Source organism: Balaenoptera borealis (assembly GCF_965194805.1).
Source record: "Balaenoptera borealis genome assembly, chromosome: 4".
NCBI lineage: Eukaryota > Metazoa > Chordata > Mammalia > Artiodactyla > Balaenopteridae > Balaenoptera > Balaenoptera borealis.
The window spans coordinates 125,032,972-125,050,243 of NC_138861.1; the positions used below are offsets into that span (position 1 = coordinate 125,032,972).

Sequence of the window (17,272 nt, forward strand, 5' to 3'; positions counted from 1 at the left end):
TTCAGACTATACTAAAGCTACAGTAATCAAGACAGTATTGTACTGGCACAAAAACAGAAATATAGATCAATGGAACAGGATAGAAAGCCCAGAGATAAACCCACACACATATGGTCACCTTATTTCTGATAAAGGAGGCAAGAATATACAATGAAGAAAAGACAGCCTCTTCAATAAGTGGTGCTGGGAAAATGGGACCACTACATGTAAAAGTATGAAATTAGAACACTCCCTAACACCATACACAAAAATAAACTCAAAATGGATTCGAGACCTAAATGTAAGACCAGAAACTATAAAACTCTTAGAGGAAAACATAGGCAGAACACTGTATGACATAAATCACAGCAAGATCCTTTTTGACCCACCTCCTAGAGAAACAGAAATAAATACAAAAATAAACAAATGGGACCTAATGAAACTTAAAAGCTTCTGCACAGAAAAGGAAATCATAAACAAGATGAAAAGACAACCCTCAGAATGGGAGAAAATATTTGCAAAGAAAGCAACTAACAAAGGATTAATCTCCAAAATATACAAACAGCTCATGCAGCTCAATATCAAAAAAAAAACAACAACCCAATCCAAAAATGGGCAGAAGACCTAAATAGACATTTCTCCAAAGAAGATATACATATTGCCAACAAACACATGAAAGGATGCTCAACACCACTAATCATTAGAGAAATGCAAATCAAAACTACAATGAGGTATCACCTCACACCAGTCTGAATGGCCATCATCAAAAAATCTATGAACAATAAATGCTGGAGAGGGTGTGGAGAAAAGGGAACCCTCTTGTACTGTTGGTGGGGATGTAAATTGATACAACCACTATGGAGAACAGTATGGAGGTTCCTTAAAAAACTGAAAATAGAATTACCATAAGACCCAGAAATCCCACTACTGGGCATATACCCTGAGAAAACCATAATTCAAAAAGAGTCATGTACCACAATGTTCATTGCAGCTTTATTTACAATAGTCAGGACATGGAAGCAACCTAAGTGTCCATCGACAAATAAATGGATAAAGAAGATGTGGCACATATATGCAATGGAATATTACTCAGCCATAAAAAGAAACAAAATTGAGTTATTTGTAGTGATGTGGATGGACCTAGAGACTGTCATACAGAGTGAAGTAAGTCAGAAAGAGAAAAACAAATACCATATGCTAACACATATATATGGAATCTAAAAAATATATATATATGGTTCTGAAGAACCTAGGGGCAGGACAGGAATAAAGATGCAGACGTGGAGAATGGACTTGAGGACACGGGGAGGGAGAAGGGAAAGCTGGGATGAAATGAGAGAGTGGCATGGACATATATACACTACCAAAGGTAAAACAGCTGGTGAGAAGCAGCTGCATAGCACAGGGAGATCAGCTCGGTGCTTTGTGTCCACTTAAAGGGGTGGGATAGGGAGGGTGGGAGGGAGACACAAGAGAGAGGGGATATGGGGATATATGTATATGTATAGCTGATTCACTATGTTATACAGCAGCAACTAACACAACATTGTAAAACAATTATACTCCAATAAAGATGTTAAAAAAAAAACCTTCTTATTTGAGGACATAGTTTTAAGCAATTACATAAACATTAAAAATGGGCAGAAGAACTGAATAGACATTTTTCCAAAGAGGAAATGCAGATGGCCAACAGGCACATGAAAAGATGCTCAACATTGCTTATCATCAGGGAAATGCATATCAAAACCACAATGAGATATCACCTCACACCTGTCAGAATGGCTATCATCAAAAAGAACACAAATAACAAGTGTCTGTGAGGATGTGGAGAAAAGGGAACCCTTGTACACTGCTGGTGGGAATTTAAATTGGTGCAGCCACTGTGGAAAACAGTATGGAAGTTCCTCAAAACTACCATATGACCCAGCAATTCAACTCCAGGGTATATATTGAAAATAACCAAAAGCACTAATTCAAAAAGTTACACGCACCCCAATGTCCATAGCATGTTATTTACGATTGCCGAGATATGGAAGCAACCTATATGTCCATCAACAGATGAATGGATAAAGAAGATGTGGTATGAATATGCAATGTAATACTATTCAGCCATAAAAAAGAACAAAGGTTTGCCATTTGCAGCAACATAGATGGACCTGGAGGGCATTATGCTAAGTGAAATAAGTCAGAAAAGGACAAATACTGTATGATACACTTACATGTGGAATCTAAAAAATACAACAAACTAATGAATATAACAAAAAGGAAGCAGACTTACAGATATGGAGAAGAAACTAGTGGTTACTAGTGGCGGGGGGAGAGGGGCAATATAGGGGTGGGAAAGTGGGAGGTACAAACTATTGTGTGTAAGATAGGCTCAGGGATGTATTGTACAACACGGGGAATATAGTCAATATTTCGTAATAAGCATAAAAGGAAAGTAACCTTTAAAAATTGTATAATTTTTTTTTTTAAATAGGGAAACTAAACAAAATAAATTATTTCTAACTTAAAAAAAAAAGAAAGAGAATTTTTCAAGTACCTCTCAGGATAGACTGCTAAACTATTTACACCTTTGTGGAAAATTTATATAACATTTTCCTTTCACAGTTGGTCTGTCAAAATATATTCTTCCCTGTGTCATCCATACTAGATGTAATTAAGGAATTATTCTTATCTTGATTTGTATATATTAAACTTTTATGATATGTTTAAAATTCCTGAGAATAAAATGTGTTCTCTCAAAAAAAAAATAGAAAATTTATGTTTGCAAACTTGAATGCAAAATTCTTAAATTGAGATTAAAGTGCACAAAAGAGGAAAATGTCAGAATAGCTATAAAATACTAAACAGATTATGGCATAGTAGCTTTCCTCCTTTTTAACTTCTGCATGATTTGTAGTATGTGTAGCAATGTGAACACATTATAGTCTATCCAGAGTAATTAAAGAGATATTTCCTGCCAGTTGATCCTGTGGTGCCTCGGCAGGTTCACTCTTCCATCTGCTGTGGAAACATTCCTCTGTGTGTAGATTATGGAATCAATATGTTCAGAGGTTAATTCAGTGCGAGGCGTTAATTATGTGTGTAACCCTCTTTACAGCTCATCATTTCTCTAACCCTCAAATGTTCTAGAAATAAATAATAAGAGCAATTAAGAATTCACATAAGACACTTATTCTCATCTTTGACATTTGTTATTATATTTCCCAAATGTGAAGTGGTGAAAAGTCTCATCTATATTCCTGCTTAACAATTTGTGTTCCATTTGAGCTCACAGATAAAATTGCTGCTCTGCTTTCAGTAACTTGCATGCAATTTCAAAATTCATTTAGTCTTTTTAAAGTAAGGTAGAATAGTGATCTCCTAGGTGCAGAGTGGACACGGCTCTACTCACGATGGGAAGTCAAATCTGTTCACTGGCATCGCCCCTGCCCCACTCTCCTCCTAGCTGCATCTTAAAAGAATGAGCCTTTCATGAGGACATATTCATGTGTAATGTTGACATAAGGTCACATGCTACAGAGGTATGCATTGAGGGGAACTTTCCTCAGGGGGGATTTGGAAATCAGGGCCATATTTTCCTTAGAAAATTGGGATAGAGCTAGAAAAAATCCCCAGAGTGAACATCAGTTGCAATACCAGGTTTATTCTATTTCAGTTTAGGGAAAATATTGTGATTTTGACATTTTCATAACTTATCAAATACAAAGTAATTTTCCTCTTATGCACATGTGTGACTAGCATTAATATGATTTTGGAAACGTTCTGTTATTGGCATGACAAATATCAGTTTATATTATAATACAACATTTACAGCCTATGTGATTAATGAAGATACATGTCATGGACTATAAAATAAAACTACTGATTTATTTGTTTTCTCAAGAGTCATTGTGAAGACAAATTATGTATTTAGTTAAAAAAAAATTCTAGGCACAGTAAAATAATAATATGCTTAAGGAGAATTTTAAATATCCTTATGAATAATGCTGATGAAAAATATTCCATAATCCTCTTTATTCAATCATACTAATTTACCAGAAAAATATTATCATTATTGCACTGTCCAAATCAAATTATAGGCAACACTGATTAAATATATCATTATAAATTAATTTCTAATTCACTATGGTAGAATTGACCATACATTTATTCTGTAATTAAGTAGATGCCATGCATACATCTATAATTGCTCAGCTGTGAAGGAGCATGTGTTAATAATGGACTTTACTTTTTGTTATTTTTCTTACCAGTCAATTCCCTTGTGGTAGTTGTTGCCATTAAAGAATTGGACTTCTTCAAATGTTTTGGGGCTGGGGAGATTGCTGATGATGGAAGGGTGCATAAGAAGAAATAAATAAAGTGCTGTTGTTCCTATTACAAAACAGGAGGCAACAGGTTATAAAGCAATAAAAGAAGAGACATATATTGTAACAAAATTTTTGCTCAGAAAATAATATGCAAAAGACCAAATCATTCCAGTATCAAAATGATTTCCTAAAAATCAGTTGAGTGCATTTCATGTGGCAATGATGTGTTCTTATATTAGTCTTCATGATTCTATTGACCTAAACACTTCATTTAATATGAGGACATAGTCAAAGTCAAGCAGACTGGTAGATGATACAGCTAGGGGAGAACTTCAGAAATCAGGTGGTTCAATTTCCCTCCTGGAGTCGGATGAGTGGCAAAAGTATCAAAGACATCGAGCACAATACCTGAACCTTAATTAATATTATATTCAGATCAATTAAATTAAATCAAACTATTCAAAAGATGTTGACCTGTGCAACTCTGTACAAGTTGCTGTAGTAATGATTGATGATAAGAAAAATATATTTGCTGGCCTCGATAGACTTAAAGTGTATCTGTGGACTTGAGTCAAGTAAACAGGTAATTGCAGCGTAGTGAGGGAGGTCCCATGATAAGAGCAGAGTGTTTTTCTAATACCTGAGAAAATGGGTGATTTATACTTGGGAAGTCAGTGAAGACTTCCAGGAGGAAGCATTTTTTAAGGTTGTACCTTAAAAACGTGTTTCCAGTAAGGCTGAAAGAGGAGTGCAGGATTCTGGAAGATGGCCAGTTGAATGTTCTACCCTGACAAGATGGGACAATCAAGTCTGATAGCTGAGACACTAGGCTAAACAGACTGGCTGATAGAACCCACTGAGTGTACATATCACAGAAGGCACAAATGTCACCTCTAAACCTGAGTCAGGCCAGAAACTGGGGACCACAGCAGGAAGGATCATGAAGGGACTGGCTCTCATAAATCAAAACTTCCCTTATGGAAAAGGTTATTTCTTTTGTAATGTGTTGCACCCAGGAGATTCTGTTGGATTTCCCAGCCCTAGGAGAGCTTGGAATGAACTACGCAAGAGGGCTGGCACAACAAAAATGATAGTAGCTGGGGATCTGGAAGCAGAGAAGATCATCAGAGAATTGTGTATATAAAGGAAAGTAACAACAGATCTCGGGGGACCTAAGAAATCCAGAATGGGTGGCTCCTAGTGAAATGTGAGGACAAAAATTAATAAATGCCCTTAAGGAGATTTAATTACTAATTGAAAAACATATTTAAAATGAACAAATATGGAATCAAATTATATAAAAGTAACAAAAAATATTAAAGGAGTCAGAACTGGTTAAGAACTGAATTAGAGGCCCAAAGTACAGAAGAACTATCTCAAACACACTGAAAAATTTAGACATGAAAGTTATGGGGGGCAAGAGCAGTCTTGAAGAACTGATCTGATTTTCTCCTGAAAATAAAAGGAGTTCAAAAAGGAGAAAATGTGAGAGGAGGAACAAAAATCTTCCAGGGAGAGGAAATCAATTAGAGATGGAGTAGTATAGAATAGCAGCTGGAAGGGAACAGGGAATCCAGAAGGTTTCTTTCTACATACTTTTTAGAATGGGGCCTACATAAAAATATTTAATTGATGATGAGAAAGAAGCTTGTGTTTGTGTGTGAGAGAGAGACAGAGAAAGACAGAGACAGAGAGAGACAGAGAGGGAGATTTTTGAGACACACAAGAGCTGAAATATTAATAGGTTAACATCCCTGAGATGTTGAGATTGGATGGTTCCAGGGTAAAGATACAGGGACCTTTTTGAATTATTGCTGAATATTTTAAAATGAATACTCTATAACCTCATTTGGTAGCATGTACATGTTTAGCCACCCTGATGGTCACAGAATTGCACCCAGAGCTCCCCTGGGCTACAGAAAGTCAAAGCCTTTATGCTCTGAGCCATACACCTTCACGCTGCCAGGAGCAGGAGGGATGTCGGGAGGCCTCTGAGAGGAAGGAAGGAGAAAGCAATTTCAACCAGGGACAGTAGACACATGGCCTGATGTTCATATGATCAGCCATAAAATCTGGGTCCATGGCCTCAAAATGTATATTTACTTTATTATTGCCTATGCTTTCATCTATCCTTGACATGCATTTTTATCCACTGTCTTTGATATAAATATTTTGTAGAGGAAGTTTCTCACACGTTGTAATGCTCTAAGAGAAACTTTGTTCTATTTTATATATAATCAACTTCTTTTTAGTTTTACCAGAGTAAATGTACCAGGGTAAGTCAGTCAAATTGTGAGAAATCAATATTGACAATGGGAAATCTGATCTTCTAGAAGATTTAAGGCCAATGAATTATGCTTTCAGAATTATTGTGCTAAATTTAACCCTTTTGGAAATCCTCTCCTACCCTAGTAATATCAAAATTTGACCCGGAATCATGAAGAATGCCCATGTGTCCACAGGATTCTAGTAGGACTACGGTGTCAACTTTGAGTGCCTTAAGCCCAGGCCTATCCTGCTCCCTGTCTATCCCCATTCACTGCCCCACTTTTAGCTGATGGAAATTTTTTCCAGGATTCAGCAACGAGGTGGGATATTTCATCTTTCCATTCTCACCTCAGAACAACTGAGCAAATAGGGGTTTGAGGACCACTTTTATATCTCATGTTTATTGCAAGGGATGCACGGGTCAGGTTTAAGTTATTTAAAGACAACTTTGCATTAAAGACCAGGTTCTTAGCATTTATCTGTGCCCATCCTCCAGGGAATTTACAGCCTCTGACAGCAGTGGGAGTTTTGCCAACTGAAGCAACAGGAGAACAAATGAAGACTTCAGACTTCTATAATTGAATGGATTTTAAGAATTATCACAATCATTTTCACACTAAGATAGCATTTTCATAGCATATAAAATATTATCATCCAATTTCTTTAACTTGTTTGCTTGTCTTGGGAAGGCCAAAACCAGCTAAAATCTTTATCATTTCCACACTGGTAGGTCCAATATTAAAATCTAAAGGTGTAAGTTATTGTCTGTAAATACAAACAGCAAAGAAGAAAACTAGATTTTTTCTTACTAACCTGTAGTGTTCTAGCAGATCTAAGAAGTAGTAACATTCAATGACAAATGAGAGAAGATATGACTTTAAATTTTTAGCATGATTTTACAACATAGGAATGTTTTGTTTCTTTAGTAGTCATTCCAGTGTTAGAACTGCTGTGAGGGAGTTGGTAGAAAATTAATGCACATTTTAAACAATAACAACAACAAAAGTGGTATATCTGAAAATATGTGCTGCTTTTTTTCCCTCCCTGCACATGTAACTTACTATTGTAATACAATTTATATTTATGGAGGAGGAAAAGATTTCAACAACCAATATCTAATAGTCTGGAAATTTTGCCCACAACCTTTAAAATGGTCTACATGCTTGTATTATAAATATCTTCATCTAGGCCAGTCTTATTTATTGTGACTGTTTGTCTTGTGTTATGGTTTGTGCATTCACTGATGAAAAAGTGCTTCTAGTCAAAGTTGTGAATTCAAAATACAGCAACTCAGTAAAAAGTTTAATTAATCAGGACATCAGCAAAGTATATAAAGCTGTCGCATGCTGAAGAAAGTATAAAATATTCTAATTGAAAGTATCATTTCATTGGCGAAATACTTTCACTCTCTTTTATTACATTCTTATACACTTGTCCTTCAGCACATGAGAAAATATCAAGGGAAAAAAAATGCCTGATGAGCCATAGGTGTATCATAAAATAAGTACAAACCATATTCATATATAATGATTATTTGGAAAACAAACCACACAGGTAGAATATTTGAAGGTAATAATGACAGTGGTTCTGAAAAAAAATCAATTCAAGGTTGATATGCAGTGTAAAATAATTTGAATCAAGCCAAAGCCCTTTGTTATAACTTAATTCAGGAGTTAATTAGGCAAAGCCATAAAAAGTAGAAATTAAAAATCAGATATCACAACTGTGACATATAAGCTCCAAGTTGTCAAAAATGTGATGTCTGTTGAACAGTTTTAAAATTGATAGATAAAAATTTAGCCCATAAGTCTAATTAAATGAGCAACTTTAGGGTCTCTTTGAGGATCATGGCATAACGACGATCCACAGGGATGAAGAACAATTCAAATAATGAACTTGCACGGGTGTCTAAATATTTCACAAAGCCAAACAATCAAATACCATATGACCATGTGTTTCATGACAAAAAAAAAAAAAAAAAAGAATGCAAACAGCACAGTTGGCTGTTCTTACCTGTTTTTTGTGGCCCAATTACAAGGAATTTTGGTAAGTGGTCACAAGTTTTCTCTCTGGACCAGATGTCTTTGTGTCTTTTATCATCACATGGATTCTGCAAGAAGGAAGAATAATGAATCTTACTGTGTAATGAATGCCTAGCTCTGGTCCATAAAAATTGTTCAAAAGACAGGATCAACTTCTTGCCTGATACCCAGAACTAGGAGTTAGACCTTGTTCTGGTTCTGGTTCTTTGGTTTCCAAATTGTTTCCTTCTAAACTGGCACCTTCCTTTCCTTCAAGGTTAGAACTCAGCATCAAGTCGCGCCTGCCGTCATCCTTCTGAGGCTTGGCTAGGTTCTAACTGCTGAGATTCCACTCTGTCTCTGAATTCATGTCTTACTTCTGTATACCTGAGCCTTAACTTGTCTCTACCTGGTTTGAACATAGTTTCTCAGTTTTCTGTGCTCTGCCCTAATCGTTGTTATTTTTTTTTCCCGAGTGGCTTGAAAGCTATCCTTCAACTCCAGACTTGGCCAACTTTTCCTTTACTTTTCACACTATGTGCTATTCTCTGCTGATCCAGATAATCTCATAGTTTGGCCCTACCCCACAAGCAGATACCATGCAGATCATTATTTCTAGCCCCTACTTCCCTCCTGAACTCTAGACCAATATTTTAAATTGCATATGTGTCACTGTTGTATAGATATGGTGAGGAAATGCCAGACCTAACATAGCCATCTGTCCAATTTTATCCCCATCTCAGTGTTCTCCTGTGCTGGTCTCCATTCCATTCCATTCAAGTGACCAGATTCATCATCCAATTCATAACACTTCTGAGAATAAAAAGAGCCCTTAAATGAAAGTGATACAATTTTTGAAATGTCTATTGACTGACAAATTGGTTTTATTATATTGGTAATCAAATTAATAATTATATTCAAAAATCATTTTCACAAATAGAATTCTTTCTAAAAATATGTTGACCATTAAAACAATTATAATTTTACATTTATTATTCAAATATTAAAAATAGCATAAGATGAATAATCATTTATGGTTCACATTTATGTACTTTAATCAGTTTTTTAGCCATATCTTCTCTAATATCATGTCAGGGGCCTATTACCGTTGCTGGTTTTTCAAAGCCCAGTGGTCTGGAGCATGCTGGGACATACCCTCCAAGGTACAGGCTGTGTTATTGTACTTTGCAACTCCTACTACTAAGATAGAAGCACAGTGCTGGATGGGCTTCTTTGGGTTTTGGACGCAGCATTTTTTTTTTTTTGCCCTAGGAAATATTGCTCTGAGTCACTGACTGGATGATGCAGAAACCTGCTAGTTTTGAGTGGAACCCAGAAGAAGAAAGAGCCCTATAAGAGGTAAGAGTGAGGTCCAAGCAGCCCTCCCACTTGGGCCATACATCCTGCCAGACCCATGGTACCATGGCATCTATGGTATAAAATTGACACCAAAGAGAGTTTTGGTCAAGTCCCAGAGGAGAATCACAGTGTACTCCCCTAAGGTTATGCAGCAAGGTGTTGCTGGGCCCTGGAAGAGATAATGCTTGTCATGGATTTTCAAAGTGATAATGTGGCCATTAATTGGCCATCATAAGCTGAGTATTGACAGACCAACCAAGTCATAAGTTCAAGTGTACCCAATAACAATTCATTGTAAGATGGGGTGGTACATCCAGAACTGATTTCAAGAAGATACAAAGGCTATAAGTTAACTTTATAAACAAGTGCCCAGACCCCATGTCACCTATCACTGTTCCACTCATGCCTCTATATCAGCTCATTCTTATAGTTTCATGGAAGGTCCTCTATAACCTGCTGATGAAGAGGGGGAAACCCTAGCTTGGTTTGTAGATAGGCTGACCTATATGTTGGTAGAAGCCCAAACTGGACTGCAGCTGCCCTACAGGCCCATTCAGGGAGGTTCCTAAAAACAAATCGTTAAGGGAAAGTGTCCAATTGGCAGAGTTCTGGACAGTGTCTTTGGCCATCCACATTTTTGCAAATAGACTAGTAGCCCAAGGTAAGGGTATAGCGGACTAATAAGCAGTGATGAATGGGTTAGCCAAGGAACTTAAAGGAGCAAGACAGGAATATTAGGGCTACTAAGTTCTAGGGAAGAGGCAGGTGGATGGACCTGTGATAGTGACCAAAACGTGTGATAATCTTTGTATTGCCCATTGATGTACACCAGAGAGTATCCAATGTAGAACTGCTGAACAACCAAGCAGTCAGATGATTTAGCCAGTTCCCAGCATTCCCACATGTCATGTAACCTCTGTTCTCAGCCAAACCAGTGCTGAAGCAATGGGCTTATGAATGGAGAAGCTGTGGTAGCAAGATGGAAGCCATTCCTGGGCTTCCTTCCCCCAAGTCTGCTTTAGTTACAGCTGCTGCTGAATACCTGACCTGTCAGTAACAGAGGCCAGTTCTAAGTCCCAGAAATAGCACTCTCCTACCACTTAGTAGAAAATTGATTATGTTGGACACTTCCATCCTTAAAAGGGCAGTGACTCATCCTGATCCCATCTGACACATATTCAGAGTATGAATTTACCTTCTCTGCTTACATAGCCTTAGCCATCATCACTATGCAAGGCCTCATGGAGTGTCTGACTCATTGACATGGTATCTCACATAATATTGCTTCAGGTAAAGGGACCACTCTTGACAAAGGAAGTGTGATAGTAGGCTTATGCCCTTGGGAGTCACTGGTCCTATCACGCCTCACTATCCAGACCTGCTGGCCTGATAGAGTGGTGAAAGACTGCATGAAAGATACAGTTGAAGTACCAGCTTGGAGATACACTGTACTTCTTAAATCAAAAGCTATTGGTTGGTGCTGTGTCTCCAAAAGGTAGTATAGCTGTGTCTAGGAATTAAGGAGTAGATGTAGGAGTGGACCCATTCACCATCATTTCTAATGGCTTAATTAGAGAATTTGTGCTTTCCATCTCCACAACTTTAAGGTCTATTGGTCTAGGAGTTCTGGTTCCCAGAGGAGAGATGCTTCCACCAGGAGGCCCAGGAGGAGGATCGCCACACTTAAAGTTGCAGCTTGTACCCATTCACTTTGGATTTCTTGTGCCAGTAGACCATCAGACATGGAAATGAGTTACCATCCTGATAGGGACAATTGACTCTGATTATCATGAGATGTAGAACAGCTATTATACAGGGAGAAATATCTTTGGCACTCAAATAATGCACTAGGTTACTTGTTGATACTTCCGCGCCCAATTTTAATAATTGAGAAAGCAGAGCCACCACAGCCTGATTAGGGTTGGGCTGGGCACCAGATCAGAGTCTACCATAGTACACCCCTTGCTTCACAAATTAAGTTATCTTTATCCAGGCACAGCCTTCCTCTGTCATAATTCCTAGGGAAATTTACAAGAAAAGAATTAGTGAGACAAACTTGAACTGTTGCTACTGCAGTTGGTCCTGAGACTGTACCTGACCCACAAGGCCAGCCATCTAGACCAGCGGAAGTGCTAACCACAGGTGGGGGAAATCTCGAATAGGGGATAGAGGTGGGAGAAACTGTGCACTGGTTTCAGCTTTGGAGCCAACTGCAGCAACAAGGTTGCAGTTTCTCCTAGTGACCTTCCTGTTATAGGTTTCCCCAGGAATAATGCTCACAATTGTGGAAAAGTTGTTCCTGGGTAGAAGCAAGTATAGCTATGTGGTACAAGGTATGGACAGGGGTGTGTGGCGGACTGAGTGCTCTTTCCTCCACTGAAGGAAAATCCCTATCTCTGGCCAATGCAACACCTTATCCCCATTCCCACCACACTTCCGCCCCCAGCTGGGGAGATTGAGTATTGCCCTTGGCCAATAGGAGCTACCTGACAGGAAGTTGTGCATCCCCGCCCGACACTCCAGAGGTGGCCCGTGTCCAGTGACTGACTGATACAGGGGTGTAAAAGCCTGACCAGCTTGCTTCAAGGTGAGACAACTTGTGTAATTAGCTCTCTCCCTGCAGATCCAGTCAAGGATCCAGACTTTTCCTAAGACCACATCCATGCTCTGCTTTTTCCTGTTCTACATTTTCCCTTATAAGCTTTTCCTGAAACCGTTTCCTCAATAAATCATTGAACCAGAGCCCTACCTCAGAATTGATCCCAGTGCATTTTCCATTACCATCTTCCGTTGGAAGAAGAACAGAGTGCAATATAAAGAGACCAGTTATGTATGCATTGTGTGAGAATTAGCCTTGCAAAAGGTTAGGCTATACATCTTGGATTTCTTGATGAATTCATCTATAGAAACTGTGATAAAAGGAGTTAATTACAAGCCAATAAACTCAACATTCTTTATTTTACATAAAAATGAAATTTTATTTTATTTTTACTGGTGTCTCTGTTTTCTGCAATCTTTTATTCAGTGTTCAATCGCCAATCCTCTATGGTCTAGTTTCAGCTTAACTCTCTAAACATAATTTTCACTAGAGCACAGAAGGCTAAACTATCTTGTCTCCTTTTCTTCCTTCAGTAACAGAGTATCCTCTTGTTCAGTCTCTGGGTTCTCAGCTACAGACTATATTTCACAGTGTCTCTTGAATTTAGCTTTCTTCCTATGAATCATTTCAGTTTAAGGAAAGTGAGCCAAAAGGACGTAAAGTATCTTCTTAAGGATAAAGTCGCTCTCCCTAGATTTTTCCTTTCCTACTTACTGCCAGCTGTAAAATGGCTACAATTGCAGCATGTGCCTTGGGCTCAGAGGTGGAAGCCATACATATGTCGAACACCTGCCAACCTGGGGCCCTGGATAATCATGTGGAACAGAGCTATCTAACTCTTGCAGACTGCTTGCCCATTTTTAGACAGTTGTATGAGGGGGAAATACATTTCTACTTTATTTAGCCAGTGTAGTTTTGGAATGTCATCATTATAGCAACATTGCCTATACTCTCACTCAATGTGTTTCAAAGCACTTTGCGAGAAGGTAAAAAAAAAAACATGTGTCAGAATGTGAATTACTGAACGGCATGCTTAAACAAGAACATCCTGCTACAGGAAAAAAAGAAGATTCCGGATGATGCAACCAGCTGCTTAGTGGTATAGATTGTTTATATGTTGGCACAAACTTCTTGTCTCATGGCGAATCAGCAACAAATAATTCAAGCCTGTTCGTGGACCACACTTTGAGTAGCACTACTCTGAATTAACAACTGCCAACACCAACCTAAAGCTTCAGTTCTACTGTATTCACTACTATAGATATACCTGCACCTGAATCTTTGAATTATTTATCTTTCTGTGCAATGCTCTTATTTTTTCCCCCACAATACAGTCAAAATCTTGCCAGTTCTTCCTGCTGAAGCTAATATCCGCCATGAACCTTCCCTATTTATTTTGCAGGGGCAGCACAGCCCAGTTGCTAAGAGAGTGAGCTCAGGAGGGAGACTGTCTGTGTCTTAAGGAATTTTCCTAAACTCTCTGGACCTCAGATTCCTACAAAAAAAAATAATGATTGATATTATCTACCTTGCATATAGGTCTATATATGCATAAATATAAATATATTGCATAAATATATTAAATGAGTTAATATATTTAAAATGATTAAATCGTGCTCTATAAAAGAAAGTGCTTATTCTGTAATCCCACATTAACTTTTTTCTTTCCTTTGCCTAGATTAGTTAGGCAGTTGGAGCAGCAGAAAGAGATTACTCTTGCTGATGGATTGGCTTCTTGCAGATATCCATCTGCAAGATAAGAGCTGACTTCCTGGTGCTTGTCAGAAGCACCAGCACCTAAGGTGCCCTTCCTCACAGCCAGATGGCTAGACTTCTGGGATACCCAATTTGGAAATGGCTTGGAGTTTCTTCAGGCAAACCGGAAGCTATGGGCTGTCTTACCAGATGACCCAAAGACTCCTATATAATCCTAATTCAGTTTATTTCTGGATATTCTTGCTATATGGCTATTGCAACTCATCCAATTCATTGTTTTAGCACTTGTCGTCCTTCAGGGCTCAATTCACATATCACCCCACATGAGATGTCTTCCCTGGTGAGTGGAGCCAAAGCACTTCCTCTCGTTCCTGTCTCTCTGTAACAGCCTCCTGCCGCATTTTCTTCACTGCATTTCAGTACCTGAAATTATTTTATTCAAGGATGTGTTTCTAGTAATAGTATATAATATAAAAACTAATAGTAGAGTTGTATCTATAATAATTATATTCAACTAGAATGTAAGTGCTCTGAAGAGAAGACCTCTTGTCTTTTTTTTTTTAATAGATTTTATTTATTTATTTATTTATTTATTTATTTATTTATTTATTTAGGCTGCTTTGGGTCTTCATTGCTGCTCATGGGCTTTCTCTAGTTGTGGCGATTGCGCTTCTCATTGTGGTGGTTTCTCGTTGTGGAGCACGGGCTCTAGACACGCAGGCTTCAGTAGTTGTGGCACGTGGGCTCAGTAGTTGTGGCTCGCAGGCTCTAGAGCGCAGGCTCAGTAGTTGCGGCACACCGGCTCAGTTGCTCCGTGGCATATGGGATCCTCCTGGATCAGGGCTCAAACCCGTGTCCCCTGCATTGGCAGGTGGATTCTTAACCACTGCACCACCAGGGAAGCCCGACCTCTGTCTTCTTGATTGCTACAATCTAATACATAAGACGTGCTTGATAATTATGGACTGAAGGATCGATTAACTGCCTTGGGACAGGCACCATAAACATTTAGTAACAAGCATAGGCAGATTTTGATATATGTTTAAAAACTAACATAATATGAACTGTGTAGATATTTTACTTCTCAAACATCCACAAAAAAATTATTCACAGTTGCCAGTGATGTCCTTCATGGTGGTCCCAGAAGCTAGGTCTTGCCATTTACTCACACCATCACTTTAGAACTTAAAAATTATTTTCCTCATATTATCATTTAACTGCTTCATTTGCAAAGAATTTTGCTTTTCAACTGTATTTTAGATATTAAGCAATAGGAAAGCAGTTTCCATTACCTATTCCCCATATATAACTCAACAAAGAACAAATCTCAGAGTAGGTGTTCAGTTCATTTGTTCAAATGGTTTCTTTATGCTCAGCAAAGTGGATGAGCAAACTGATCAATTATTCAGTGCCACTGTTGAAAGTCAAAGCCTTTTGTGAGACCTCTCTCCATTCTGTAGGTTCAACTAGACCAATTTTATTCTTTATTGCAATACACGTTTTTGCCATTCAAATTTCTGCATGCAAAACTGGCGAAATAAAACTCTCACAGGACTTCCCTGGTGGTGCAGTGGTTAAGAATCCACCTGCCAATGCAGGGGACAGGGGTTCGATCACTAGTCCAGGAAGATCCCACATGCCGTGGAGCAACTAAGCCCGTGTGCCACAGCTACTGAGCCCTGCGCCACAACTACTGAAGCCCGTGTGCTCTAAGGCCCATGTGCTGCAACTACTGAATCCTGCGTGCCTAGATCCCGGGCTCCACAACGAAGAGTAGCTCCCACTCGCCGCAACTAGAGAAAGCCCACGTGCAGGAACGAAGACCTAATGCACCGAAAAAAAAAAAAAAACTTTCACAGAAATAGGCAGATTGATAAGATTTGGAAAGAGTTTCCTTTGACTTTAACACACTGAACATGGATAAACACTTGTTTTGGTAGACAAAGACACTAGTTATTTTAGTTGTACTTTCCCAAGTTATACTGATAGGAGTAAACTATCAAATAAAATTACCTGGATGCTAAGATGTTATAATACTTGCTGTTCCAAATGTTTTTATTATTAACTATTCAATTTACATTACTTCAGTTTTTCCAGTAGGTATCTCACAATCGGTGACATTTGTATACGTCAATTTAGGCAGACTTTTTTTAAAAAATTAATTAATTAATTAATTAATTTTTGGCTGCACTGGGTCTTTGTTGCTGTGCACGGGCTTTCTCTAGTTGCGGTGCGTGGGGGCTACTCTTCGTTGTGATGTGTGGGCTTCTCATTGTGGTGTCTTCTCTTGTTGCAGAGCACAGGCTATAGGCACATGGGTTTCAGTAGTTGTGGTGCGTGGGCTCAGTAGTTGTGGCTCGTGGGCTCTAGAGCTCAGGCTCAGTAGTTGTGGTGCACGGGCTTAGTTGCTCTGTGGCATGTGGGATCTTCCCGGACCAGAGTTTGAACCCATGTCCCCTGCACTGGCAGGCGGATTCTTAACCACTGCACCACCAGGGAAGTCCCTAGGCAGACTTTTTTTAAAACTGCATTCCTTCTATTTTATGCTGTTTTAGGGCTATCCAGGTGCCCATATTTCGTCTTTTATGTCTCTTCTTAGCATGTTTTCCCTTGTATCTGTTTAATCACAACTTTAATAACAGGATGTTTGCATTTCCTATTTTATATTCTGAAAATGTTTGTTTAGACTTTTCCTACTCTGACTTTCCTTATATGGTCTGAATAACAACTAACATAATATCTAAGTTTTATTGATCACCTTCTATATTCCAGGCACTTGCTTGACAAAGATTATTTCTAATCCTCAAAGCAACCTGGCAAGACAGATATTATTATCCTTTCTTTATAGCTGAGGAAGCTGAGATGCAAGGTGTTTTATTTAGGTCGTGCTGAAGGTGACACAGCACATTAGTTTCAGATTTGAAATCCAAAGCTGGGATTGTCTCTGCAGTTAAATTGTGTGTGTGTGTGTGTGTGTGTGTGTGTGTGTGTTGTGTGTGTGTGTATGAGACAGAAAG

General features: G+C 38.5%; 1 protein-coding gene across 10 annotated transcripts in view; it reads right to left on the bottom strand.

Moving 5' to 3' along the window:
* Nucleotides 1-17,272, bottom strand: part of LOC309627547 (bifunctional heparan sulfate N-deacetylase/N-sulfotransferase 4) — an 865,109-nt gene that overhangs the window by 26,660 nt on the left and 821,177 nt on the right. For all 10 annotated transcript variants that reach the window (XM_082389627.1, XM_082389626.1, XM_082389624.1 and 7 more), the window contains 2 exons: nt 8,574-8,670; nt 4,233-4,356 (listed from right to left, as the gene is read on the bottom strand). In XM_082389627.1, coding sequence (XP_082245753.1) covers nt 4,233-4,356; nt 8,574-8,670 — 221 coding nt within the window. The remainder of the gene's footprint in view (nt 1-4,232; nt 4,357-8,573; nt 8,671-17,272) is intronic.